Source organism: Crinia signifera, chromosome 4, assembly GCF_055691185.1.
Source record: "Crinia signifera chromosome 4, ASM5569118v1, whole genome shotgun sequence".
Classification (NCBI taxonomy): Eukaryota; Metazoa; Chordata; class Amphibia; order Anura; family Myobatrachidae; genus Crinia; species Crinia signifera.
In genome coordinates, this window is record NC_139220.1 from 318987401 (window position 1) to 319015292 (window position 27892).

General features: G+C 44.1%; 1 protein-coding gene across 1 annotated transcript; it reads left to right on the plus strand.

Annotated features, from left to right (window-relative positions):
* Positions 1–2679: 2679 nt before the first annotated feature.
* Positions 2680–27440, plus strand: LOC146073375 (extracellular calcium-sensing receptor-like). The gene is made up of 6 exons (XM_083180554.1): positions 2680–2756; positions 14358–14649; positions 16716–17102; positions 20389–20616; positions 24403–24526; positions 26533–27440. Exons 1-6 carry the CDS (start codon positions 2680–2682, stop codon positions 27438–27440), a joined length of 2016 nt encoding a protein of 671 aa, XP_083036680.1.
* The last annotated feature ends 452 nt before the right edge of the window (positions 27441–27892 follow it).

Consider the following 27892-nt stretch of genomic DNA (forward strand, 5'->3'; position numbering starts at 1 on the left):
TGTGTTCCATAGCAATTTATGATATTAAATTCACCAATCAATAATGAAAATCTGAACCATTAAATATATTTAATTGATAATATTATGACCTCTCATACATGTAAGAGTCTGAGTTTGTGGAGGTAATCCCGACCTCCGCAAACTCAGACCCTATTACATTTCGGTGATTGTGTGCACAGTAAATAAGAAATTCCAAGAATTTTTTATTTCAGAATGGGAAGAAAAATGGACTGGAATGAAGGAAGAGATCATGACAGTTAATTTGAATTTGCTTAGTTATGAGGTTGGGTGTCGTATGTAGGGGTTGAGCCACTCTCAGTCAATCAGGAGCCGAGTTTTGCCAACGGCAGGCCAATCCTACAGTTCAGGGGAGGAGCTGAGAATGTAAACCATACATTCTCCACTAATCCCGGTCCACTAGTTATGGTCATCAGGTTTTATTTTACCTCTCGTGGATGCTACTTTGGAACAAAGCAGATACAATCTTCGCGGGAGGACCCAGTAAGCAGGCCCGCCGACAGGGGGGTCTGTGGGGTCTGGTGTCCCAGGCCCTGACAGAGAAGGGGTCCCAGACCTGATCCTTGATCCTGATGCACCACCAGAGAGGAGGAGGCCCAATCAGAGCCTGCAACCACTCTGGTGCCAGGAGATGCTTTCATTAATGTTGCTTATCACTACTGGCCAAATGTAATGGTCTCTGAGTGCGGCGGCCATGCGGGATACGTGACAAACCCAGAGGTTTTTTAAAAGGGCAATAACTTATAATGTCTTCTATGCTTCAATCATATTCCTGCTGTATGTTTTTCATAATTTTACAGTGACATGATTTTTCTGCTTCCATAAAAATATTCTAAAAAAAAAAACTTTTATTTATTATTTATTTATTAAATTTATTTAAAATCTAAAAATATTAAATAAATGTAAAAAAAAATCTTTAATCCAAATAAATTACTTTCCTGGCAGTTAAGATTTTGGGATCATCTCTTTTACAGTATGAAATGTTTTTCAGGAATCTTGCAACTGTAAAATCACTTCCGTACCATAAATTTAATTTTTCTCGCAAGACACTGTTGGGCGCAGAACCCATTAAACTAGCCCACGGAGAATATATTTTAGCTCTTTCATGGGAATATGTGGTATGTTAATTGTCCTCAAGTTTGTCGTTGTGCAAGGCCACAGGGAATGTATAGTTAATTTATAATTTGTATTCTCTAGTTATAGCTATACATAATTGAAATTCAGCATTAGTCACAAAGGAGACGAATAGTGACACGGTAATTATGAACTGCCGGGATGAAGCTGGATGACTTTTCCTGCCAAATATATTATATGCTTTCCACACTACAGTATTATAGTGCATCACTTTCTCATGTTCTGTCTTCAGTTAGTAATTAAAAATAAGCTAAATAAATACATTTTATACATATATTAATTTCTGTTATTTTAGTAATTATTTATATAAATATATATATATATATATATATATATATATATATATATATATATATATATATATATATATATATATATATATATATATATGAATAGAAGAACGTGTCACTCCAGGGACTTCACCAAACTTAATGTTTATTGGCGCATATCAACGGCATTTCGGGACATTTCCCGTCATCAGGATAATTGCCTCAAACATAAAACAAGTGCATTATATACATACCGGCAGGTGTAGGCTCCCCCCTCCTTCTGGCGGTTCTCCGTCCCGTTCTCCGCTCCGACTTCCGTATCTGGACCCGCAATAGATGCTAGTGACACTGTCATTTTTGTGATCAATAAAGTTTGTTGTATCCATTCACAGGTCTCGTACACCTCTGGTGTGCGTTCCACCGACCGGGAACGCGTCACTTCCGGGTCCAGATCCGGAAGTCGGAGCGGAGAACGGGACGGAGAATCGCTGGAGTGACACGTTCTTCTATTCATATGTTGGAGCACGCTGTGGCTTTCACGTGAGCACCCGGGCAAATAGAGCTCAGCCACCTCCTGCGGGCAGTGGAGTGCCAGACCTCTTTGTTGGCTATATATATATATATATATATATATATATATATATATTCATATTCTAACACATCGATGGCACTCACGGACTCAACTCTCAAAGAATAACGCAACACAACATGTCAGCAACGTTTCAATGTTCAGCACATTGTCATCAGGCTTACAATAAAGAGCACAATTATTACCTTAAATAACACCATCACCCCCAGTGAGCAGCAGCACTTCCGGACGCGGGACTGCACACCCGGCCCGCTGGCTCATACGTGACGTCATCAGAGCACTCCCATTACCAAGGAAACCCTTCAGCGTCTAAGTGATAAAATGAGACGAGCAACCACATTAACAAAAGCATGTACATACACAGAAATATATAAAAAAATTTAATGCAGTACGGATAATTGTCTTCAAAAACAGCTAAGACCTAATTGATCATTTAAACCATATGGAAACATAGTTTCCAGCCTCATAATCCACTGACTTTCCTTCCTTAATAATACTGCTCCCCAATCTCCACCTCTCTTCAACGGGGGGACATAATCAATCATTCGGTAGCGAATGGCTGCAAAAAATGTTTCCTCTCTACAAAATGTCTAGCGACCGGCTGGTCACTAGACCCTGTTTCAATAGCGGCATTAATTGCCAATCTGTGTGCTGCCATTCTCTCACAGAATGTGGGTTCAGACTTACGAATGTAAGATAATCCGCACGGGCAAATCATTTGGTAGACCAAAAACCGCATTTTACAGGTAAGATGGAATCGTATGTCACTTTGCCTGACAGGGGATGTGAAAAACTGTTGCCTTTAATCAGGAAACCACATGTGGTACAAACACAGGCAAAACACCCATTCTTTGCCTGCAAAAAATGTTTCGATTTATTCAAAAAGTTTCCAATGTAAATGGGATAAGTAAATAAAGAAAAAGGTGAGAGACTTCGTGGATATAAAGACACATATTTGTGCCGATCACTAGCGGGGATCCCCAGCATCAGCACTGATTTCTAGGGCCCAGGAATCAGAATAATGCATTACACAGTTTAGCCTGCCCCCCAGCCAATAGGAGTCCTGGGGGCGGGCTTAAGTGTGTAATGCATTATGCTAATTCCCGGGTGCCGCAATCTGCAGTGGCAGTCCCCAGGGAAACAAAAAGTGACATAGCTCAGAAATCTACCAGAGTGGTCAGCGCCACCAGCGCAGCTCAGTTGGGAAGATTTCCAGGAATACCACTTAAGCGTTTAATCCGGAACCTGTCAGTTAGTCAATTGATATGGTCAAACCACCAATAGGAGTCTGACTAATAATGTTGATGATAATACTAATGTTATTTATATAGATCTGCTATATAACTGACATTTTAACATACTGCAGAAAAGAGACGCTCAGGACGAAGACAGGGTGGGCGGCTGATGTCATGTGATGTCAACCGACTGCCCGGCACATTGCATCACAGCTGCATGGGATGCTCATTAAAAAGCTGGGCGTTTCCATGTCCCAGCACCGCCACCGCCCCGTCCGCCCCTGTCCTGTCCTCTATGTGCGAGTGCCACGGCGACTGAGCAGGTCGGCAAAGGCACCCGCACAGAAGCCCTGCACACGGGCATATGAGAATATCATATGGCATGCACAGTACTTCACCATCGGTCCCCCATGCAAACTCGCGGGGACCAAAGGAATTAGAATTAGGGCCAGTAAAGAGAATACAATATGTGTGTTATGCAGTATGTCAGGTCAGGTATGGATATTTTAAGGTATCATAGTAACATTGACTTCTGCACTTTGTACCAGATACTTTACAAGTGGTGCAATTATTTTGCTGTGAGACCCAGGTTGAGGGCATTGCTGTGTTCCGAGCATGATGACACAAATACACATATGTAGAAGTAGAAAGATTTTCTGATAAAATCAAGTTCGGAATCTGTATGTTACTAAGATGAAAGAAGTATGATTAGATCATGGCTCATACTCGATAATTAAATGTTCAGCCACAACGTGGTCTGCTCTGAACTTCCAGACCTACAGTAATCCCAGATATTTGGGAAAGCTGCTTGTCCTTTACCAGTAAGATCTTTTCATAGGGACGATTCAGATCTGTCTGTACAGGTCCGAATTCGGCCCCATTTCCGAAGGAGGGGGTGTGCGCATGCACATAGTCACTCATGCCCGAGCGCAAACCCCATGAGCGAATGCTTTCAGCGAAATTTTACACCCCCGGTGCGTTCTTAAATTGTGTGACAGGCAGGGGGTGGTCGCTGGGGTCCACCCAGCATTTCACGGTCATGTCCACAAACTCGTTGGCCTGTCCATGGAAATGCTGGGTGTACACCTGCTTGGGGCAGGCAGATGATGTCAGATGACATCAGCGCCCACTTTAAATTCGTTGGGAACCATCCACGAGGAAGTAAGTAAAGAATTACTTTTCTTTATGAACAGAGGAGAAATCATTCGCTGGAGAGTAACCATCGATAGATTTCTCCTCTGTGTGGACGCATGCTAACTGATTGTAGGGTGGGGATTTGGGCAGTGAGGTGTGCGTTTGGCGGTGTGTGTTCGGGGTTATGGTGTTTATCTGCTCGCTAGGCAGTGAATATACACAACCTAGCTGGTCTGAATTACCCCCATTGTATATCCTGTTTTATCAGGATTCAGTTGCAACCAACAGGCATCCACTCCCAGATCTCAAATAGACCGCCGTTTAAGATTTCTACTGGTGTAACATGGACAAGTCAAGAATGGGTCCTGTCATCCACCTTCTGTTCTCCATTACTGCATCTTTTTTTTCAACAGGTCAGCCATTTTGTCCCTAGGACTGGCAAAGATTGTGTTGGACCTGGGTTGGGCTGTTGGCTATGGATAATGACTATGAGCAACAGGGAATTCAGGTAGTCCAACAAAAGATCGTCAAGGCTGGAGCATGTGTGGCCTTCATGGGGAATATTTTAACTGGCAAGCAAGATGCTAAAGCCCCACACATAGTTAAAGTCATCAAGGAGTCAACAGCCAGAACTGTGGTTGCCTTCTCCACTTGACTCAATTGTCTCGCTATCCTGAATGAATTAATGAAGCAAAACATTAAGGGCATCTCATTTGTGGCTAGTGAAGGATGGTCAATAACTACTCAATATATGGAATGCTTCTCTCATCTGATTGTTGGCACAGTTGGTTTAGCTATCTACAATGGTTTGATTCCGGGATTTGGAGAATTTCTAAATAAGATCCATCCTAACGTAAAGCTAGGAAGAAATTTGGTGAGGTCATTTTGGGAGGAAGTTTTCAATTGCAAATTACCTAATGAGAAGACTTTGGCAATCCATGAGAAAGTGTGTACAGGAGAAGAGAACCTAGGCAGCATCAAGAACAGTTGCAATGATGTTTCAAATTTAAGGATTACCTATAATATCTACACTGCTGTGTATGCTGTGGCCAATGCTTTGAAAGATCTTAGAGAAGGCAGCAAAGGACAATGTCCATATTCTCGTGCCATCTGTGCTTATATATGAAATTTCACACCTTGGCAGGTAATAAAACAAAAGAAAATTAGATTAATGAAATCTGTTGTCTAAATGTTACCTTGACCTCAGTGGCGTAACCAGTGGTGTAACTATAGCCCCGCAGCCACCGCGGGGGGGGCGCTGTGCATATGGGGGCGCCGGGGGCTGCGGTGCTATAGTTACACCTCCCCCCAATCCCCCCGCAGGCTTACCTATTTCGCTGGTCCCGGCGGCTCCGTTCTTCTGCTGAGGACCACCACAAAATGGCCGTCCCCATACAGCAGACAGAAACTGTCTGCTGTATGGGGGCGGCCATTTTGTGGTGGTCCTCAGCAGAAGAACGGAGCCGCCGGGACCAGCGTGAAAGGTAAGGCTGTGGGGGATTGGGGGGGTTTGCATGGGCGGCGGGGGGCGCCCCCCCCCCTAACGGCAGGGGGCACCCAAAACGTAGCTACGCCGCTGGGCGTAACTATAAAATTAGCTCCCCCCTGCCTAAATAGTTTCTGGCGCTTCTAATGTTCCATCAGATTCAGGCTTCCTTTTACCTTTTGTTGACGCAGCCAGAACTACCCATTGAAAGGGTGGATGGGCAGGTGGCAGTACGGAGGGAGGGATGGGTGAGTGGCAGTACGGAGGGAGTGATGGGCGGGTGGCAGTACAGAGGGAGGGATGGGCGGGCAGCAGTACGGAGGGAGGGATGGGCGGACGGCAGACTACGGAGGAAGGGAGGATGGGCGGGCGGCAGACTACGGAGGAAGGGAGGATGGGTGGGTGGCACGCTACGGAGGTAGGGAGGATGGGTGGATGGCACGCTACGGACGTAGGATGGACGGGCTGCAGCCTACTGAGGGAGGGAGGATGGGTGGGCGGCACGCTATGGAGGGAGGGGGATGTCCTTCTATTCAGCGCCGGTGGCTGTCAATGCCTGTTCCCGAGAGGCGCAATGTGGCAGCAGCAGTGGCTCAATTATTCTCGGCGCCCAGGCAGACCCCGCTGGCTCTGGCTCCTCCAAGCCACCGCTGGGGCTGCCTCAGCATAGCTACGCCACTGCTTGACCTAATTAATTTACAATCAATACTATATTATTCATTAAAGAAGTACACCCATTACTCATAACAGTAAAAACATCTGCCTAATATTGTGTTTTTCCAGCTTTGTGCCACCCAAATCAGCTGTGACCTGTTGATGGTATCACAAGACCTCTACCATTATCCTATGGTATCTGAAACCAGGACATTATGGAAAGTCCTGCTATGGAAAGTTTTCCTCCCCTGGGAAAATCGCTAAATCGGGCAAAAAATCACTCTGTGTACGCACTGAGCGATTTTCAGCCCAGCGATTTTTCCCATCAATGTTGACAATACACACTGGGCAAAATTGTCCAGTCTGTCTGGACATTAGGTCCTGTTAGTTTTGAGGGTGGGAATCCATGGATCAATTGTTCTAGTATATACCAAACATTCTCTATCAGGTTGAGATCTGGGGATTTTGAAGGCCAAGTAAAGACCTCAAACTCTTTGTCATTGTCCTTCCTGAAACATTTTTATCATGGTTGGTCACACTATCCTGCTAAAAGAGGGCACTGACATCAGTAATCGTGTGTATATGGGGGCAGATGTACTCGACCTGAAAAAGTGGAAAATTAACAATTTACCAAACAATCAGCCCTTAACTGTAATTTTTCAAACAAAGCCTGCAGGGCGGCCGGTGCAAGGCATAGCCCGGCGGATAGCGCTCGTTATTTCTTATTGACTGCAGGGACCCCCCGCTGCCGCCGCCGCCGCCAGCTTTAAATACACAGCGCCGCAGGACAGGTACCCCCGCGGCACGGGGGGCAAAATGCCGCCCTCCAGTGACCGGCGCCCTAGGCAAATGCCTAGATTTGCCTAGTGGTGGCGCCGGCCCTGATAGCCTGTAACATTGCAGTTAGGGGCTAATTGGTGAGTTCTTTTTATTTCTCCACTTTATCACTCTTCAAGGCATTATATAACTCCCCTCAGTCTGAAAAAATGTTTAGATAAGGGGAACATGTCAACATAACATCCACAGGAATGGTAGGACCCAAGGTTTCCAAGCAGAGCATTGTCCACTAGTGTTACAATATTTAATACATTTACAATAAATATGGATGAATAATCATGATTTGGTGTGTCAAACGAGTGTGATAATGACAGAGATATAAACAGTCAAGTGTTTCTAAACTAAGCCCATCATTTTTCTGTATCTCTCCCAGCTCCTGCGCTATATGAAGACGGTGAGGCTAAAACTGAGTAGTGGTAGACAACTCTACTTTGATGAGAATGATGGCATAGTGCATTTCCACCCTCTCTCTCTGTGTAAACCATTTTATTCTCAGCAGATGGCACCTTTCATTACCGAGGGTGTGCAATTTAGAGCCACTTTTCCCTACTATGTGTCTGTGTAGAAATACACACCTGAGGTTTGAGAATGCCTCATCTAGATTAGCACCCATCCCCCACCGCCCTCTATGTTTTCAAGCAGGGAACCAGCATGGACTGCACTCAGACAGAGGCATAAGTCCTATTTATTTGTACATAGTGTCAGAAAATTTGGGGTTGGCATCTGGGCTTGGGGCCCCCGGGCTGCTCTGGCGGGCCTATCTCAGGGCATCACAACTTAAATACACAGTCACTTTTTATTATTTATGTACGCACTCTTTATTTCACACACTCTCTACCTCCAAACATATAGTAAGGACCTTCATACTTATAATTTTACCACTTTACTATCACTATTCTTTATTGTGATGCCCTGGGGGGGTCCTTAGCTGGATCATGTTTCGGGGTTCCCTGCGTCCCAGGTGGTGACTCCATAATGCTAGGGACCTGCTCGACAAGAGGTGACCTGGACGATTGGTGGGCAGGCCAATATCACTGGCCAATGATATACCAACAACCTCTCTCTCTGTGTAAGGCATTTTATTCTCAGCAGATGGCACCTTTCATTACTGAGGGTGTGCAATTTAGAGCCACTTTTCCCTACTACTAATACTACACTACTGCTACTACTGCTACTACTACTACTACTAATAATAATAATAATAATAATAATAATAGTAATAATAATAATAATAATAGATCTTCTGAGATGTTTATATAAAAAAAATATAGCATTTCTTTGATCCATCTCATTTAGACACCTGTCTGAAAATACATTACAAATGGGCTCTCCAGACAATGTGAAATATGTATTATGAATTACTGTATGCCACTGGGAATCCCCATCTGTAGCAGGAAGGATGTCATTTTTCTCCCAGGAAAATAATGGTCCCAGATCTCATGATGAAATCACAAACAAATAATTATTTTCATCTCTTTCATAGAAGTAAATTAAATATAAAAGTATTGTGGAATGCAAGGACACGGGGGTATATATATAGATAATTTATACTGCATTTACATAGTGATCCCTTTACAAAAATGGAAATTCAGCTGTGAATGCAAAGTGTGCAACAGTAAGTATGAAGTACTGGTACACGGCTGATCACTCCTCACTATCACACTGTAACACGATATCATTTCATTTCATGTACAATATTAGGTTTATCAAAAAGCCCTTGACCCTTATTCTGTCTTATTTTTGTTATACTTATTATAGGCACAGCCCAGTTAAAGCTGCGTGTTCATCACTTCAATATTTCTTTAACTCATTTACTTGCATTTGTGATCATACTGTATATTGCTATCGTATTTTATTCAATTACATTACCATTATTTTATATACACACACACACACCCACGACAATTGAGTTATTCACAGTGAGTGCCAGGCTGACCTACAGACCTACATATATATAATATATGTATATATAGTATCGCCACTTGTATGTCCTTAGTAAATGTCCCCAAAAATTAACAATATCCCCTTCTTATATATAGGGTGTCAGCCAATCCTTAAGTACAAAGTAGTGGTAAATTACTTTAAATAGAAAGGTGAAAACAATGGATATGGATGCGGTGACTAATTGTATAATTTAAATAAATAAAATATATAAGACTGGATACATAAAAATTACTAACTATGCAAATAATTAATTATAAAACAGGGAAAGTTTATTTAGTTTAGTTTATTTAGTACAATATTATGAAAAATGAAAAAAATCCATCATTGAAAAAGACATAAAAATTTCAAGTAATGAGTAGGACAAATATAGCTAAAGGCTTATCTTTTGTGGTAGGCAGGAGGCTGTAGGTTGCCCAATGCATTTCGTCTGTCTGACTTCTTCAAGGGGTATATACTGTATATACATATATATATATATATATATAGTATATAAATAAGACAAGAGTATATATATATATACTATATATATATATATATATATATATATATATATATATATATATATATATATACACACACACACACATACACACACACACACACACACTAGTCTTCAGGCCTGTCCAATGGATGGGTGAAAGTTTATGCTTATGCAATTCTTGTTACGCCTACCCTTCCCAACCACAGCAGGGCAGAAGTTTCTGCAGCAGCCAGAGCAGGTTTCCAACTATCCACCTACCCTTCCCAAAAACAGCAGGGCAGAAGCTGCTGCAGCAAACAAAGCAGGTCTCCAACTATCCACCTACCCTTCCCAACCACAGCAGGGCAGAAGCTGCTGCAGATGCCAGAGCAGGTCTCCAACAATCCACCTTCCCTTCCCAACAACAGCAGGGCAGAAGCTGCTGCAGCAGCCAGAGCAGGTCTCCAACTATCCACCTTCCCTTCCCAACAACAGCAGGGCAGAAGCTGCTGCAGCAGCCAGAGCAGGTCTCCAACTATCCCCCTTCCCTTCCCAACCACAGCAGGGCAGAAGCTGCTGCAGCAGCCAGTGCAGGTCTCCAACAATCCACCTTCCCTTCCCAACAACAGCAGGGCAGAAGCTGCTGCAGCAGCCAGAGCAGGTCTCCAACAATCCACCTTCCCTTCCCAACAACAGCAGTGCAGAAGCTGCTGCAGCACCCGGAGCAGGTTTCCAACTATCCACCTTCCCTTCCCAACCACAGCAGGGCAGAAGCTGCTGCAGCAGCTAGTGCAGGTTTCCAACTATCCACCGTCCCTTCCCAACCTCAGCAGGGCAGAAGCTGCTGCAGCAGCCAGAGCAGGTCTCCAACTATTCACCTTCCCTTCCCAACCACAGCAGGGCAGAAGCTGCTGCAGTAGCCAGAGCAGGTCTCCAAATATCCACCTTCCTTTTCCAACCCTAGCAGGGCAGAAGCTGCTGCAGCAGCCAGTGCAGGTTTCCAACTATCCACCTTCCCTTCCCATCCACAGGAGGTCAGGAGCTGCTGCAGCAGCCAGAGCAATTCTTCAAATATCCACCTACCCTTCCCAACCACGGCAGGGCAGTACCTGCTGCAGCAAATACAGATGATCCCTAAAATGCTCAATGTCAAGAGAAAAAAGAAATGACTGGGGATCGATCTCACAATAATATCTACAGATTTTTGTAAAGTGACATTTTTTCATTTAATGGACCCTTATAGGCCCTTATGGGTCCACTTAATGGAGTCTGAGTGCTCGCCAGAACCTCCCCGCTGGCGAGTGCTGGCGGAGAGTAGCACCATCAGACTGGGAGACTGGCGGCTGGCGGGAGCTGGTGATAGAAGAGGCCGGATACATCTGTAGAGTATCACAATGCATGAAAACAGAAATAGCGCTCTCAAGAGCTTGTCCGATTAAGCCCATCTTCAAACTTAGATCATCCCTTAAGACAGGGGTGGGGAACCTCAGGCCCGGGGGCCATATGTGGCCCCCATAGCCTGTCTGAGTGGCCCGCCCACCCGCCCGGCGGCTTTGCCGGGAGTCAAGTACAGGGAAATTCTCGCGAGAGGTTGGTAGTTCTCATGAGATTCCTCTTAATCAACAGCAGCCGGAGACTGTCAGTACTATACAGCGGCAGCCGCAGGAGCGTGGGACGGCTGCAGCAGGACAATTTGTAGGATAAATTTTTACATTTGGCCCCCAAAGGATTTTTTCCCCATACAAACGGCCCTCGGCACAAAAAAGATTCCCCACCCCTGCCTTAGGATGATAAGGTACTGCGCAAAGTTTGTAGATGATTAGTTAAATCATTATTGTTATTAGTTATTGTGGAACATCCATACACACATACATTGTTCAATTATACTCATGTAGATATTTTTTGTTATTAGTTATTATCATTATTCTAGATGGATCAAGAAATTATAATTACTGTACATAAAATAAAATAAAAATATATGGTTCAATTTTATGTAATTATGTCTGTATACAGTATATAATATTTCCCTTTTGTATTTTATTTGATGTTTTTGATAGGCAATTATTTAGTATTTTAAAATACCAATTACAATGAACTTATTCCCCGTCAATTTCGTCTTTCCTATGACAAATATTATAATTCAGATACAGTCTAAAGTCCAAGTACAGCACAATAAGAAAATTCTTCTTCCTTCATTATTCTTCAGCAAATAAAACATCTACTGTAGCATACAAGCTACATATTGCAAAAGCATTGAACACAGATCTATACATTCATTTTGTGATTTCGTTAAACTATTGTGTTTGATGTGTGTTTCTACATGGTAGATTAGAGCTGTATATTAGTGTATGTATTGGAATATTAGCTACAGTACTTATGTGTTTATGTAATTTATTTATTTCGGTCTTAAAGAAAGCACAGAAACAGAAAATGCAAAAACAAAAACAAAAGTAACAACAAAGAAAATAAATGTTTAATATGGCAATTTTATACGATTTAGCATTAGTCAATTCTTATTTTTTTAATAAAATTACAGCAAGTAAAAAATGGTATTTAAAAAAAAAGTTTTCTTATTCGTAAATTTATTTACATTTACTTAAAAAATTGACATTCATTTTTAATGGGCAACTTCACTTAAAATTTAATTTTTATTGTAATTATGTTATATTATCTATGTTCTAAAGGCTTCTTTCTGTGCAGTAGATGTCTTGCAATCTATTTAATTGTAATTTATTAAAGACTTGAAAGTCACCGATGCTAGATATCCTTTGTTAAATTGGTGGCAGTGTGTGGTTGGGATATGTAGTAGGTTGAAGTTTGGCCTAGGGTGCCGAGAATCCAGACACCGGCTCCCTAACCTAGTGCCATTTTTTGCTTTATTCCAATACGGAGTCTGCGGCAGAATCTGGTTATCCTATCTGCCCAGAGAGTTGATGGAGGATGGAAAATGTGAAAAATCTAGAGAGTAGATATGTGTGGACTGTACAGTGGGGATGTGATTAGATAGGAACGGTATATGAAGGTTAAGTGGCTGGTTTTGGAATTTGATAAGTTTGCCTGAAGAGGTGAGTTTTTAGGGAACGCTTGTAGGTTTGGAGACTGCTGGAGAGTCTTATTGTGCTTGGGGGGGCATTCCACAGAGTGAGTGCAGCCCGAAGAAAGTCCTACAGTCGGGAGTGGGAGCGAGTAATGAGTGTGGACGAGAGACTCAGATCTTGTGAGGAGCGTAGAGGTCGGGTTGGAAGATATCTTGAGATTTATGCAAAACTAAGATTGAGCCATTATTTAAAAAATTACGATTCTGTGTTATCTCCACAGGTGTTTCTAAATTATGGTTCATTTACATTGCACAGTTTGGCTCCTCCTCCTAACTGTAATTGTTCCCTTTTCCTGTAACGAGGACCACCAATGTTATCTGAAGTCTTTGAGTCTTGAAGGAATATCACAGCCCGGAGATGTAATACTGGGGGCTGTGTTACCGGTTCGCATCACAAATGTTTACCTGTATCCTTCTTTTGCTGAAATACCTCCAGCGACCATCTGCACAATGTAAGTGGTGATGAAATATTTGCATTTATTTTTTTAAAAAGCAAATTGCAAAACAAGATGCATGCACATCACATTACTTATATGCCAGTCAGACCTCCCACATTGCCATCAAAAACTCCATCATGCCTCTAAGACCTATTACATGATCATATTTCCTACATTCCCATCAAACCTACTTCATGTCCACCAGAACTACCCACATTCCCATCAAACCTACCACATACCTCAGACCTACCCACATGCCTATCAGACCTACATTCCCATCAGACCTACCACATGTACCTTAGACCTACCCACATACCTATTAGACCACCTATATTCCCATCAGACCTACCACATGTACCTTAGACCTACCCACATACCTATTAGACCACCTATATTCCCATCAGACCTACCACATGTCCATCAGAACTATCCACATGCCAATCAGACCCCCTACATTCCCTTCAAATCTACCACATCTACCTCAGACCTACCCACATGACTATTATACCTCCTACATTCCCTTCAGACCTACCACATGTCCATCAGACCTACCCACATGCCTATCAGACATATATTCCTATCAGACCTGCCACATGCCTATCAGACCTACATTCCCATCATACCTAAACCCACTTACTTGCCCATAAGAACTCTTACATGCCCACCACATGCACTAACATGCCCATCCAACTTTCTACATCTCCATCGAACAGACCATCATGCTCCTAAAATCTCTCATATGCCCCTGTGATCCACTGGCATGTCCATCATACTATCTCATATGCCCATTAGACCACCCACATACCCATAATACCTACCACATACCCACTAGACCTCTAACATGCCCACCAGATTCACCCGCATGGCCATCGCACTCATCCACATACCAACCAGATCCCAAATTGCACAAACATGTCCATGAGCCCACCCGGAAGCCCAAAGACCTACCTACATGACCATCAGACCTCCCACATGCTCATATGACTAACTCACATAAATACACCGGGATGTTATATGTAAGTGATTATCCATTATAATTATTATTATTTCATCTCTTCTCAAGGTTTCACTTTGGCTATTACCAGCAGCTTCAAGCCTTCTTATTTGCTGTAGATGAGATCAACAAAGATGGAAGGTTATTGCCTAATGTGTCCCTGGGGGTGCAGTGGTATGATTCATGTGGAGTGACACCACTGAACACAGCGGGGACTTTACAAGTGTTATCAGGAAACGGTATGACCATCCCCAACTATCGCTGTCTACGCAATGTTCCGCTCAGTGCCTTCATCGGCTCTGCCTCTTCCACTCACTCTATATCTACTGCCAATATACTGGGACTCTACCAATACCCTCAGGTAGAATCATTGGCAACTTTTCCAGCTTGTATAGCACTACAAGTCTCAGCATAGTCTGCTAACCAGAGGACTGATTTATTTATTTAATAATTCAATAATATTTCAGTTAAAACACTTATATACTGTATGTGATATCTGTACTGTTCATGTGTCCAAATATAATCCAGAGTTGAGCAGGAGAATCCGGCAAAGTCATCTTTTACTAACCAACAATGTTGCCGCTGACCAGGTGCTGAATTATATTTTTTATGTGTAAGAATAGAATTATATATATATGTATATATATACTGTATGTAAATTGGGTATGGGTCACTGGGTTGACAGTATTTAGGTTGACATGCATTGATCCAAATTCCCTTTGGAACCTTTATATCCACTCACCCCATTGGGCATGTGATACATGGCTTGAAAATTATATTGTAAACTGTAATTAAAAAATTATTATTTGAATTTCCAATTTCTTATTTGAGCATTTATGACGGCTATCGCTTCAGTCTCGATGGGTTTGCCCGTACTGTGAACCAAGACATTGGCCTTCAGGAACTGAGATAGCTGATACAGTATGTGGTCATGAAGATTTGGGGGATAGCTCAGGAAGGACTTTTCTGCTGATTACTGCATTCAGTACATTCTGATAATTACCCAATGCTGCACCTCACGCAATGGTTCACCGGCAGCCACTCGAGGGTCTGAGAAGTGGCCGTGGTCCGAATTAGCTAGCACGGCATATGGTGGAAGTTCGCATAGGCACGGTTACGCACATGTGCAAACTCCTGCCACCAGCGCCTTCATCGAATTTTTCATTCTCCGGGGAGCTAGCCTACAGAGTGACAAGCAATGGGTAATCCGACGGGTCTACCCAGCGTTGTATGAGCATGCCTCCAAAATGGTGGACGTGTCCATAGAAACGCTGGGCAGGCCAGTCAGAATCCAGGCATGACCCTGCCTGCTCAGGCAAAGATGACATCAGATTATTTTTGTTGGTAAGCTGCTCAATCAGAGGTGTGTCACTCAGGTGCCAAAAGGGAAGGGTAATTCTAGCTAGGAAAAAACATTTGGTATCCCAATTGCACACTGAGTGAAACATAACTACATAATAATCAGATAACACAGAGATTTTGGTTGCGTATATCTGCAGATATAGGGCTAAGCCCCCAGGCCGTACGTCAAGGCAACTCTGTCACTGGGGGTCCCTAATACTGGGTATGGGTCTGGGGTGTGGGCCCCCAACATGCCGACACAGGCTGAGTACTCCAGGGCACCACACAAATGAAAATTAGTAGGGGTTAATAAGAAGCACATAGGTGCTATGTAGGGAAGTGAAGGTGGGATTAAAATACAAAATATATACAATGTGATAGGAAAAATAAGTGTTAATAAAGTGTTAGGGTGTGCTACCCTGGAGCAGACCAGCCCTGGAGAAGCCAGGGGTAGCTCCAGGTAAGCTGGCTCTCAGATGTAGTAAGCCATTATCATGTGGCCTTACACTGGGCTATTAAGCCCAGACATATATGTTACTGCTAATGGGATGGGTTTGGGAGTGTGATTCCCCCTGTGTTGGTAGGGCTGGTCTGCTCCAGGTTAGCACACCCTAGCTAGCTGGGGGATTACAGTATTAGTAACCCTAGGTTGCTATATATGGCTAAACCCATCCATAATAAGTATGATCAGCGTGATATCCAGCATCAATTGTATATATCCACTTTAGACTGGAGATTAGGTGGCAATAACAATTCAATTTAATTGGGAATTAAATATAGAAAATTACCCCCCCCCCCCCCAAATTGTGACAACCTATTGAGTCATCCAATTCAATATTGACCTTTTGAATGTGTCGACCTTTTGTACCCACCGACCTTTTCAAATGTCTAACTTAAGCGCGTTGAACTAATGGCCCGTTCAAGCGTTTGACCATGATGGCCTATTATCTCCATCCACTCTTTCTCTCTCTAAGGCTTGGTACATTGACCCTTTAGAGCTACAGTTTGAGTAAGCCGATGTCTTCTTCCAATCAAAATTGTCAATGTCAAGATTATGTCCTGTCACCATATATTTTTTTCCAACAGGTCAGCCATTATTCTACCAGTTCCTTTCTAAGTGACAAGTTACAGTTCCCCTCCTTCTTCAGGACTGTCCCTAGCGATGCAGTCCAGTCCCTAGTACTGGCAAAGCTTGTGTTGCACTTCCGTTGGACCTGGGTCGGCCTACTAGCTGTGGACAATGACTATGGCCAGCAGGGAATTCAGGTAGTCAGGCAAGAGATCATCAAGGCTGGAGCATGTGTGGCCTTCATGGAGAACATTTTAACTAGCAAGCAAGATCGCAATGCTCCACACATAGTTAGAGTCATCAAGGGGTCAAAAGCCAGAACTGTGGTTGTCTTTGCCACGGGACTCGATTTGCTCCCGATCTTGGGTGAAATTATAAAACAGGACATTACGGACATATTATTTGTGGCTAGTGAAGGGTGGTCTACTACTACTCTACAGTATATGGAACATTTCTCTCACCTGCTGCTTGGCACAGTTGGTTTAGCTTTTTACAGTGGTCTCGTTCCAGGATTTGGAGAATTTCTTAATAAGATTCATCCTAACATGACTCTAGGGGGGAATCTGGTGAGGGCATTTTGGAAGGAAGTGTTCAGCTGCAAGTTTCCAAATGAGAAGAGTTTGTCCGTCCAAGACCAAGTGTGTACAGGAGAAGAGAGTCTAGGCAGCATCCAGAACAGCTACAACGATGTCTCCAGTTTAAGGGTTTCCTATAATATCTACACTGCCGTTTATGCTGTGGCCAATGCTTTGAAAGATCTCAGAGAAGACAGCAAAGGGAATGATCTCCTTCCTCATTTCAGTCCATGGCAGGTGAGAAACAAATTATTAAATCGATCTGTCAAAATATTCTGCATATAATACATTCTCTACATGTGTCGGAACTAAAAGTTGCAGTATGCCTTGTTATCTTCTGACTTGTAGCCTACAGAAAATCACAGGTTGATGTGACTGTAACAGCTCATTAGGTCAACACAAGCACTAGGTCGACACGGGGAATGTCGACAGTCAAAATGTCGACATGGACTTTTTTTGTCGAGGATTTCAACAGATTCTGCATCCCCTTGCATGGCTTGCTATGCTCGCCATGCTTCGGGCATGGTGCCTCGCTACGCTGGCACACTATTTTATTTTCCCACCAAGCCCTAGTGGATGGTAGGGCATGAAATACCGCCTGTCGGCACATGTCGGCTCAAAAAAAAGTGAAACCCCCATGCATGATCATCCACCATGATAAATCATCTGTTTCTACTCCCTCCTTCACTGTCTATGGGATGCATTTACATCTGCCTTGGTTCCTCACTCCTGGCTCCATCAGATGACCCAGCAGTCTAGGCCACTCTCATGGACGTCTCTATACTGTATGTGGGCTGATGTGGAAAAGGACTTCAGGAAATCCTCAGTGTTTTACAGATAAGAAGTTACGAGCTAAACCCAATTGAAAAGTAGGAAACTCCAAGTTCCCAATATGAATCTTGCTCAGAAATATGAGGGATCTTAATGATCCTTTGTGTATTTAAGTCAGTGATTTATAATCTCCAGGTCACTCACTTCCTAAGGTACTGGTATAATTTCTCAAAACGATAATTATCAAGTCACAAATCCAAAGTATGATCCAACTGGGGGACAATTTAAAGGATAAAATACTTAATTCTAGAATACCATGAGGGAAGCTTTAATTTTTGATTGATTAGAAGGGGTATTATGGACAAGGATCATATTGGATTAACACTTTAAATTAGCAAATGATTGATGATCTAGGTAGATTAGAGGAATGGTCAAGAGCATGGCAACTAATGCCAAAAAATGCTAAATCATGCACTTGGGTCTCAAAAATCTAAAGACTAAATGTAAATAAAGTATAATGGAAACTACTGAGGAAGAGAGGGATCTAGGTGTCACTATTTCAGAGGATTTAAAGGCAGGTAGGCAATGTAACAACGCAATGAAGAAGGCAAGTCAGATGCTTGGTTGCATAGGGAGAGGTATCAGCAGTAGAAAGAAAGAAGTAATAATGCCACTGTATAGGTCATTGGTACGACCTCATCTAGAGTACTGTGTTCAGTTCTGGAGGCCATATCTCCAGAAGGATATAAATACATTAGAGACTGTACAAAGAAGGGCAACTAAAATGGTGCATGGCCTACATCACAAAACGTACCAGGAAAGACTAAAAGATCTTAACATGTATAGTTTAGAGCAGAGAAGGGAAAATGGGGGGACATGATAGAAACTTTCAAATATATCAAGGGTTTTAACAAGGTACAGGTGAGAGACATTCTTCACAGGAAGAGGAGCAACAGAACACGAGGACATGCACTGACACTAGAGGGAGGAAGATTCAGGGGAAATCTGAGGAAAAATTACTTCACAGAAAGAGTAGTAGATAAGTGGAATAGCCTCCCATCAGAGGTGGTAGAGGCAAATACAGTAGTACAATGTAAACATGCTTGGGATAGGCATATTGATATCCTTACAAAGATATAAGGATCAAATATGGTTTGAGGTAACATGTTTACAAAAGGAGCAGACTAGATGGCCAAGTGGTTCTTATCTGCCGTCAAATTCTAAGTTTCTATAACATTTTGTAGCCCTTCTTATCTTCGAAATCCCAATCACTTTGGGTGCCCACAGTTCACCCTTAAGAAGGGGGATACTCTCATGCATCATACCTTGGCTGTGCCAGAACACACTAGAGCGATATTGTGTATGAATGCACGATTTGGACTGGTCATGTGACTGGATCTGTGCACATCTTGTGGTATATCGGGTCCATGCGTGGCCCCACGGGTCGAGAGGTTGACCCTCAGATCATATGGGCTGCACAACTGGGTAATTGGGTGCAGATTATGAGTTGTTGTTTTTTTGCACATGCAATCGGTCATTTGATGGCTCATAAGACCGGACTCATTTGAGTGGCATTTTTCAGGACACTCTCACCCTGTCGTGAGACAATCAATCGTATGCGGTAGCTGGATCGCATGATGGATTGTTAGCACATCATTAGCATATCGGGTGTCAAAAATGCCCCAAACCGTGAGTCCAGGGAAATCGTGACACAATAAGAATAACAATCAGGTCTTTCTAGTGTATGGCCAGCCTTAGAGTACCATTCATCATTCTGGAAAACCACCTTGCGCCTGGAAACTCCAGGTGCCTCTATCTTCTCATCAATCCTGAAGTCCACTGCTCTCCTGACATCCTCAGTGCCTCATACCTCTGTCTCTATTACATATTAACATTCTGGTAGCATCTGGTGCTCACCTCGCAGGCCATAATGTGCCCCCATTTGGAGAAGGTGCACCAAACCATGAGTGTTACCAGTTGTTCATGGGAATCTGGTGGCAACCGTACCTAGTCTTCCACAAACTCAGAGATGGCAATGATCTGTGAGGCAGTAAAATGTACATGAACGCTATGGTTGACAAAATAAAATGTAATATGGACCAATGTTACCAAATACAAAGATAAATTACTGCCAATTTACTGGCCTATAGGTACTTACAGTAGGTTGCACCACATTGTATTATTCTGTACATGGGAATTATGGAGCTGCGGCATTTGTTAAGTTGAGGACAAGAAATATTGTACTAAAGGGTTTGGAATGTACAAAAAGTAAATTATTCTTCCAAGTCTCCTTCAGTAGATGAAGTCCAATAAACGAATGTTGTAATGATTTACCCATCTGCAGCTCCTACGCTATATGAAGAGGGTGAGGGTAAAACTGAGTAGCGGGAGAGAACTCTACTTTGATGAGAATGGAGACCCACCTGCCATCTATGACATAGTGAATTGGCAGCTGGGTCCAAGTGATGTCATACAGCAAGTAAAGGTCGGTAGTTATGACATCACAGCGTCTCTCGGTCAGGTCTTCACAATCAACTCAAGTCTGATTCTTTGGGCTACGGAAGACAAACAGGTATGAATGTGTCAGAAAAAGAGAACAATTAAATGAAATCTAAACAATGCAATGCTATTGGTTGGTTTTGCGTTATTTCCATATGTAACAACATTACAGCAAGAGTACAGGCAATATGAAAACTACACATTGGGCCTGATTGATGTCTAGGTGTTTATGCCGATGCTCATACATCGGTCCTGTACTGCGGATATGACGTATGTCTGTGTGACGTTGGTCCCAGATTAGCTGCATATCGGCAGTGATTGACAGTCTGATGCTGTATGGGTGCTGGGAGTGGATGGCAAAGGCAGCTAAAGACGGAGGGTGGAGATTTTACTGACCTCTGTTGGAATTGACATGGGTCACATAGCCGGACGATGATGTCACAGGTGATCTGATGCAGCGCCAAAAAAGAGGCTTTTTTTCCAGGTGGCGGGATTAGGGTATAAAAATGTTATATCTTGTTACTAAGGGGGTGTTAGGGGGGTACTGTTATTATATTTAAAGACCACTAGAGGGTTCTATTGGCAATAGGGGAGTGAGGAAGATATTTTAGAATGGGGACCTATGGATATTGGGGAAGGTGGGATAGGGTATGCAAAACAACCGCTAGATACATATATTTTAATAAAATATTTTAACATATTCAAATTCTTTTTAAACTTTAATAAGTAAATAAAATAACTATTTCTGACATTGTCTTTAATCAGTTTTCAATATTTATGCCCTGGAAGATGTTGTGTAGTAGTGTAATCAATGTATCATCATGCAACTGAGTATCAGTGGTGCAAGTAGAATTTTTTTCTTAGTGGTACTGATAGCCTCCACCAATAATGGGCGTGGCCATGTGTCATGAGGGGGGCGTAGTCACACAAAGCTAGAGGAGTGACTAAATGACAATAGAGGCGTGGACACAGGAGACAGGGAATGAGAAACAGGGAATGACTGGGGGTGGGTTGGCTCTTGCTTGGGGGAGAGCCGGGCAGCTTGTGCTTACAATAGTGGAGCCTGCTCTTCATGCTGTCGGCGCTGCTGATGCCTGTCAGTGTGACAGGCTAAATCAGCAGTAGCCGGTAGCTTCATACAGCACCAATCATAACGCTGGGTGGGCGGGCTGCGGGTGCATTATATTTCGACTTAACATAAATATAGAATTGACAGTGGGTCAGGGGGTAAGTGGTACTGCGTACCTGCAACATATTTCTTACGGGTACTCCGTACCACGCCGTACCCCCTTACTTGCAACACTGCTGAGTATAACCAGCCTTGTCTCCCTCTGCCTCTCAAGCCTTCTCCACGTGTATTCCAGCCTCCTGCACCATTTCTCTTTTTCCTTTTCATTCCAGCATTCTACCCCCTGTGTCTCTCCAACCTCCTTCTCCATGTGTCTACCTCCCTGTCACTCCAGCCTCCTGTCCCCTGTGTCTCTCCAACCTGCTTCCCCATATCTCTACTTCCGTCACTCAAGCCTCCTGCCCCCTGTGTCTCTCCAACCTCCTTCTCCATGTGTCTACCTCCCTGTCACTCCAGCCTCCTGTCCCTTGTGTCTCTCCAACCTGCTCCCCCATATCTCTAATTCCCTGTCACTCCAGCATCCTGCCCCCTGTGTCTCTCCAACCTGCTTCCCCATGTCTCTACTCCCCTGTTACTTCACCCTCCTGCTCCCTGTATCTCTCCATCCTGCTTCCCCATGTCTCTTCTTCCCTGTCACTCCAGCCTCTTGCCCCCTGTGTCTCTCCAACCTGCTTTCCCATGTCTCTTCTTCCCTGTCACTTTAGCCTCTTGCCCCGTGTCTCTCCAACCTCCTTCCCCGGATCTGTCCCTTGTCACTCCATCCTTTTGCTCATTGCCAATCCTGCCTCCTGCCTTTCTAGTCTCTATATGCATGTGACTTCAGCCTCCTGCCCAATAACTCCAGCCAGCTGTATTTCAAGCCTGCATCTTGTCACTCCAGCCTTCTGTCTCTCCAGCCTCCTGCCTGGTGGATGACCATTAAAATAGACTGCAGTGGCACCTCATGCCACAGCACACCAGGCAGTAGCCATGCCAGCCCGCCCCCTTGAGCCACCCCTCACACTGTCACAAGACAGAGCAGTTCCATGTGATCTCATTGTGGTTACCTATTTTCCACCCCAAAATGCCCATTTCAAATCTGGCCAAGATCCGCCAAGCTCGGATAAAGATATGTGATTAATTCTATCATACACCATCCTCTTTATACAGTACATAGACATAATCAAACAAATACAGTATTATTTGTTTGCACAGTACAAATGCTTAGCACAGCTTGCGAAAACAGGCCTGCGAATAGCTGCAAATCCATTGACAAGCAGCTCACCATCGATTGATGTTTCCAATGTGTGCAGTCTGTGCGTAGCCCAGGACTTACTCAGCAGCTGCGATAGAAACAGGCTAAATGGGGGCTGGAGCTGACGTCACATGACTTCCCCTCAAATGCCTGACCACACCTGTATTTTACTTGACACTCCTAGAAAACTGCCAGTAACCACCACCAAACAGGGGCTTCCTGACAGTCAACTTGCAATCAATCAGCGACAAAAGAGAAGTAGCAGGATTTTATTACAGGATGGACTAGCGCATGCGTACTACAGGCCTACATTAAGCCTGGCGAAGTGATAAAGTTGTGAGGTACTTGTTTCCTATCTGGGCGCCCACTAAGTTAATTGCGCACCATGCTATTCTCCGTAGAGAAATCGGATCGCATCGCATCGTACACATACACGATATTGAACGATGCGATGCGATGCGATGCGATCCGATTCGATTTCCCATAGGAAACAATGTTAAATGGCTCAATTTAGCCAAATTATCATAGGAACAATAGTAAATGGGCCAAAAACACCCCTGAACATTGAAATGTCCCCCCAAAAGTAGTTTACGCCACCCCGCCATCAACGTGAACCCGAAGCGTGGCGAGCGCAGCGAGCCCGCGAGGGGCGGCGGTACGCGTCCTCCGACCTTTTCATGCCCTACTATCCACGTCGGCGTGGAGTGAGAATAGAATAGTGTGGCGAGCGCAGCGAGCCACCGAGCCCGAAGCGTGGCGAGCGCAGCGAGCCCCGCGAGGGGACGCGGATACCTTCACAGGTAAACGCGTCCCTTCGCGGGCTTCCCAGGTGTCCGCGTCGCCCGCGAGGGGACGCGTATAACTGTGAAGGTATCCGCGTCCCCTCGCGGGGCTCGCTGCGCTCGCCACGCTTCGGGCTCGGTGGCTCGCTGCGCTCGCCACACTATTCTATTCTCACTCCACGCCGACGTGGATAGTAGGGCATGAAAAGGTCGGAGGACGCGTACCGCCGCCCCTCGCGGGCTCGCTGCGCTCGCCACGCTTCGGGTTCACGTTGATGGCGGGGTGGCGTAAACTACTTTTGGGGGGACATTTCAATGTTCAGGGGTGTTTTTGGCCCATTTACTATTGTTCCTATGAGAATTTGGCTAAATTGAGCCATTTCACATTGTTTCCTATGGGAAATCGAATCGGATCGCATCGCATCGCATCGCATCGTTCAATATCGTGTGTGTGTACGATGCGATGCGATCCGATTTCATTACGGTGCCGTACGTAGAAAACCTGGGCGCCCAGATAGGAAACAAGTACCAGTTGTGATAATGAGATGATAAAGTGCAAGGTGACAACGTGCTTGAAAAATGAGAGTTGGGAGTTGATTGGCTGGTGCATTATCACCTTCCACTTTATCTCCCCTTTATCACTTTAGGCTTAATACATCTGCCCCCCGTGTTTGATAATTATGCTAGAAGCTAACCTAGCCACAATCTTCTCAGGTCCCAGTGTCGGTGTGCACTGAGAGCTGCCCCCCAGGATTCAGAAAAGCAACTAGGAGAGGACAACCCACCTGCTGCTTCCAGTGTGTCCCCTGTCCACAGGGAGAGATCTCCAACCTTACAGGTATGAGGTGTATGTGATATGGGGGGTGTAATAGTCAGTGAGATGAGGACTGACATGGTACCAGCGCCAGACTGGTGAGTATAAATAAATGGGTGCAGGCTGCATGGTGTAGGGGACCCCTGGCCCCAGGGGCCCTGTGTACTGTACACCTTGCTCCCATCATAGATACACCAGTGATCTGGTAGCGTGGTGGCTAGCAATACTGCTGCACAGCACCTGGCCTATCTGTGTGGGCTTTGGGCCTACTTCAGACTTGATCCCAAGGCAAATTTGTTCTCAAAATGGGCAAAACAATTGGAACTGCGGGTGGGGCAGATGTTACATGTGCAGAGAGAGTTAGATTTGGGTGGGTGTGTTGAAACTAAAATTTCAAATAAAGCAGCCAATATTTACCCCGCACAGAAACAAAATAAGTCACCCAAATCTAACTCTCTGCACATGTAACATCTGCCCCTCAGACAGTGCAGCATGGTTTTGCCAAGTTTATCCTGTATTCAGGTGTAAATTAGGCCCTTTGTGTGTACATGAGTTTCCACTGGATGCTTCAGTTTCCTCTCAAATTCCAAAAACATTACTAAATAAACATGGCTAAATTAATAATAATAATAATAATAATAATAATAATAATAATAATAATAATAGCAGCACATAGTGTGAGATCGTGGTGACTAAAAGGCTAGAATTGGTGTCATGTGTACAGAGCGGAGGTACCTATATGTAGGGTAGGATGCATCTCTTTAAAAAAATACTTTCCTGCTGTCCCCCACCCTAGCAGAGAGGCAAGGTATTTTTCCCCAGGTGAACAAAGATTGGGAAAGAAATATAATGCAAAAATAAATAAATCCTGCAAAGTATAATAAGACCAAATTTAATCATCATATAAATAATTGCTGACACATATTGTAATCACTATAATAAGACATGTTTATCTCAGGGTTTGCTTCCTGATGGCACATACAGATATAGCGCCACTCATCCAGCGCCGGGACTCGCCAGACCACCCCCGCAGGTGAGCAGTCCCACATGCACGCACGTCCCAGTTTCCCATCGGTGGGGGACGGGAACCCTGCCCATCTCTGCTTTAGGGAGACGAGCAGGGTTGGGGAGAGCGCGGAGGTGGAGGAACGTGGCGGGGACCGGTGGCGGGGTGGCGGAGGGAGCTCTGTTGCGCATCCCCTTCTGAAATCTGGTGAAATCTGGTGGCACATGGCGAATCCACCGGCAGCCCCTGCAATGATGAAAGGGGCTGCCGGTGGTAAGTACAGCTGCCAATCAGTCTGTTGTGTGGTTGGGAGCATAGAAGATACAAACTGGGCTTGATGAATGGAGGATTGCCCTCTCTCTCTATAAAATCCAGAAAAACTTTAAACCAGTTATTACTGTACTTATTATTTATTTATTTATTACCAGTTATTTATATGGCGCACACATATTCCGCAGCGCTTTACAGAGAATATTTGAACATTCACATCAGTCCCTGCCCCAGTGGAGCTTACAATCTATATTCCCTACCACATGTACATGCACACACACAGACATTCTAGGGTTAATTTGTTAGGAGCCAATTGACCTACCAGTATATTTTTGGATTGTGGGAGGAAACCGGAGTACCCTGAGAAACCGACGCAAGCACGGGGAGAATATACAAACTCCGCACAGTTAATGTCATGGTGGGAATCGAGCCCATGACCTCAGCACTGTGAGGCAGTAATGCTAACCATTACACCATCCGTACTGTACTTGGGTTAAGTCTTTTGGTGAGCTGTTACTCTATATCAGAATTTTTCAAAACTCCCCAATTAAGCTCCAGGTTTTAAGGATATCCTTGTTTAAATCCAGATAGTTAAATTGAATTGACGGAGGTGCTAAGTAAGTATTAAGTAACGTGCTTGTGCATGGATGTAGGTAAACCCTTGACATATACGTGATTATAACAACTAATAGAACTCTCAAATATGAATTTATTGTATATAACCCTGCCTCTAATATTTTGCATTATATTTCAGATTCTGTTGATTGTGTCAAATGTCCATGGGATGAGTGGCCAGATCCACAGAAGACCAGATGCCTTGAGAAGCACATAGAGTTCCTCTCCTACGATGATCCACTGGGAGCAACTTTAACCACCACATCCATCTTCTCCTTCTTCATTCCTAACGTCATATTAATGCTTTTTAGGATAAATAAATTCACACCTATAGTAAAAGCAAACAATTACTCTCTAAGTGTCCTCCTTCTGATGTCATTGTCCTTTTGTTTCCTCTGCCCTTTGGCTTTCATTGACTACCCCCAACCTGAGAAGTGTCTGCTCCGTCAAGTTATATTTGGACTCGTTTTTGCCCTTTGTATCTCTTGCATTTTGGCTAAAACGATCATGGTGGTGTTTGCTTTTATGGCCACTAGGCCGGGCAGCAGTCTGAGGAAATGGACCAATCCTCGGGTGTCCTACATGATCATTGGCATCTGTTTCTTGCTACAGCTCCTCCTGTGCATCACATGGCTGTCTCTTGCCCCACCTTTCAAACAAAACAACACACAAAGTCTGCCCATGCTCATTATTGAGGAGTGTAATGAGGGCTCCACCATTGCCTTCTGGACCATGCTGGGTTATCTGTTCCTTCTGGCCACCATTAGTTTTATTGTTGCCTTCCTGGCTCGGAGACTCCCCGACAGCTTCAATGAGGCCCAGTATATTACCTTCAGCATGCTGGCCTTCCTCAGCGTCTGGGTCTCCTTTATCCCAGCCTCGCTCAGTGCTCAGGGCAAGTACACGGTGGCCATGGAGATATTTGCCATCTTGGCTTCCAGTTGGGCTCTGGTGATCTGCATGTTCCTGCCGAAATGTTTCATCATAGTGTTCAGGCCAGATATGAACTCCAAGGAATATCTCATGAGAAGAGCCAGAGATCAGTAGGATAAAATCAGAAGAATATATGGATAAAATACCGTACATACAACACCCAGGGTCTGCTTCTGAGTCGCATGTAATCCACACACAATGTCAATGTCTATGTAAACTGTTTGTGCATGAATATTCTTGGTAACCCCTACGGCTTATACAGAGTGTGCACACAACGGTGCAGTTGGGATCATTGGGCCCAATGGTATCAATGTGGCAGAAAAGTAATGGCCATTCCTGGGTGGTGAGTGAGATGTGTCTAATAGTGCTCTCAAAGACGTGTCTATTTGGTGGGTGGTCTATGGGAGATTCACAGACACAAGTGTTTCACAGATGCAAAGGCACAAGCATAGAACAACGTGGTCCGGTGAAGAAACTGCACCTCCCATTGTGGTGTTGTGGTTTCTATTGTGCGAACAATGGTGGCGTATAAGGACACACCAGCTGGTATATCTGTGCAAACGGAT

Excerpts from the sequence above, each read along its gene's own strand:
- LOC146073375 (XM_083180554.1), top strand. The coding sequence starts at position 2,680 with ATGTGGGTTCAGACTTACGAATGTAAGATAATCCGCACGGGCAAATCA. Across the intron at positions 2,757-14,357 it reads CCAAAAACCGCATTTTACAG|GTTTCACTTTGGCTATTACC; the intron begins GTAAGATGGAAT and ends TCTCTTCTCAAG. Across the intron at positions 20,617-24,402 it reads GGGCTACGGAAGACAAACAG|GTCCCAGTGTCGGTGTGCAC; the intron begins GTATGAATGTGT and ends CAATCTTCTCAG.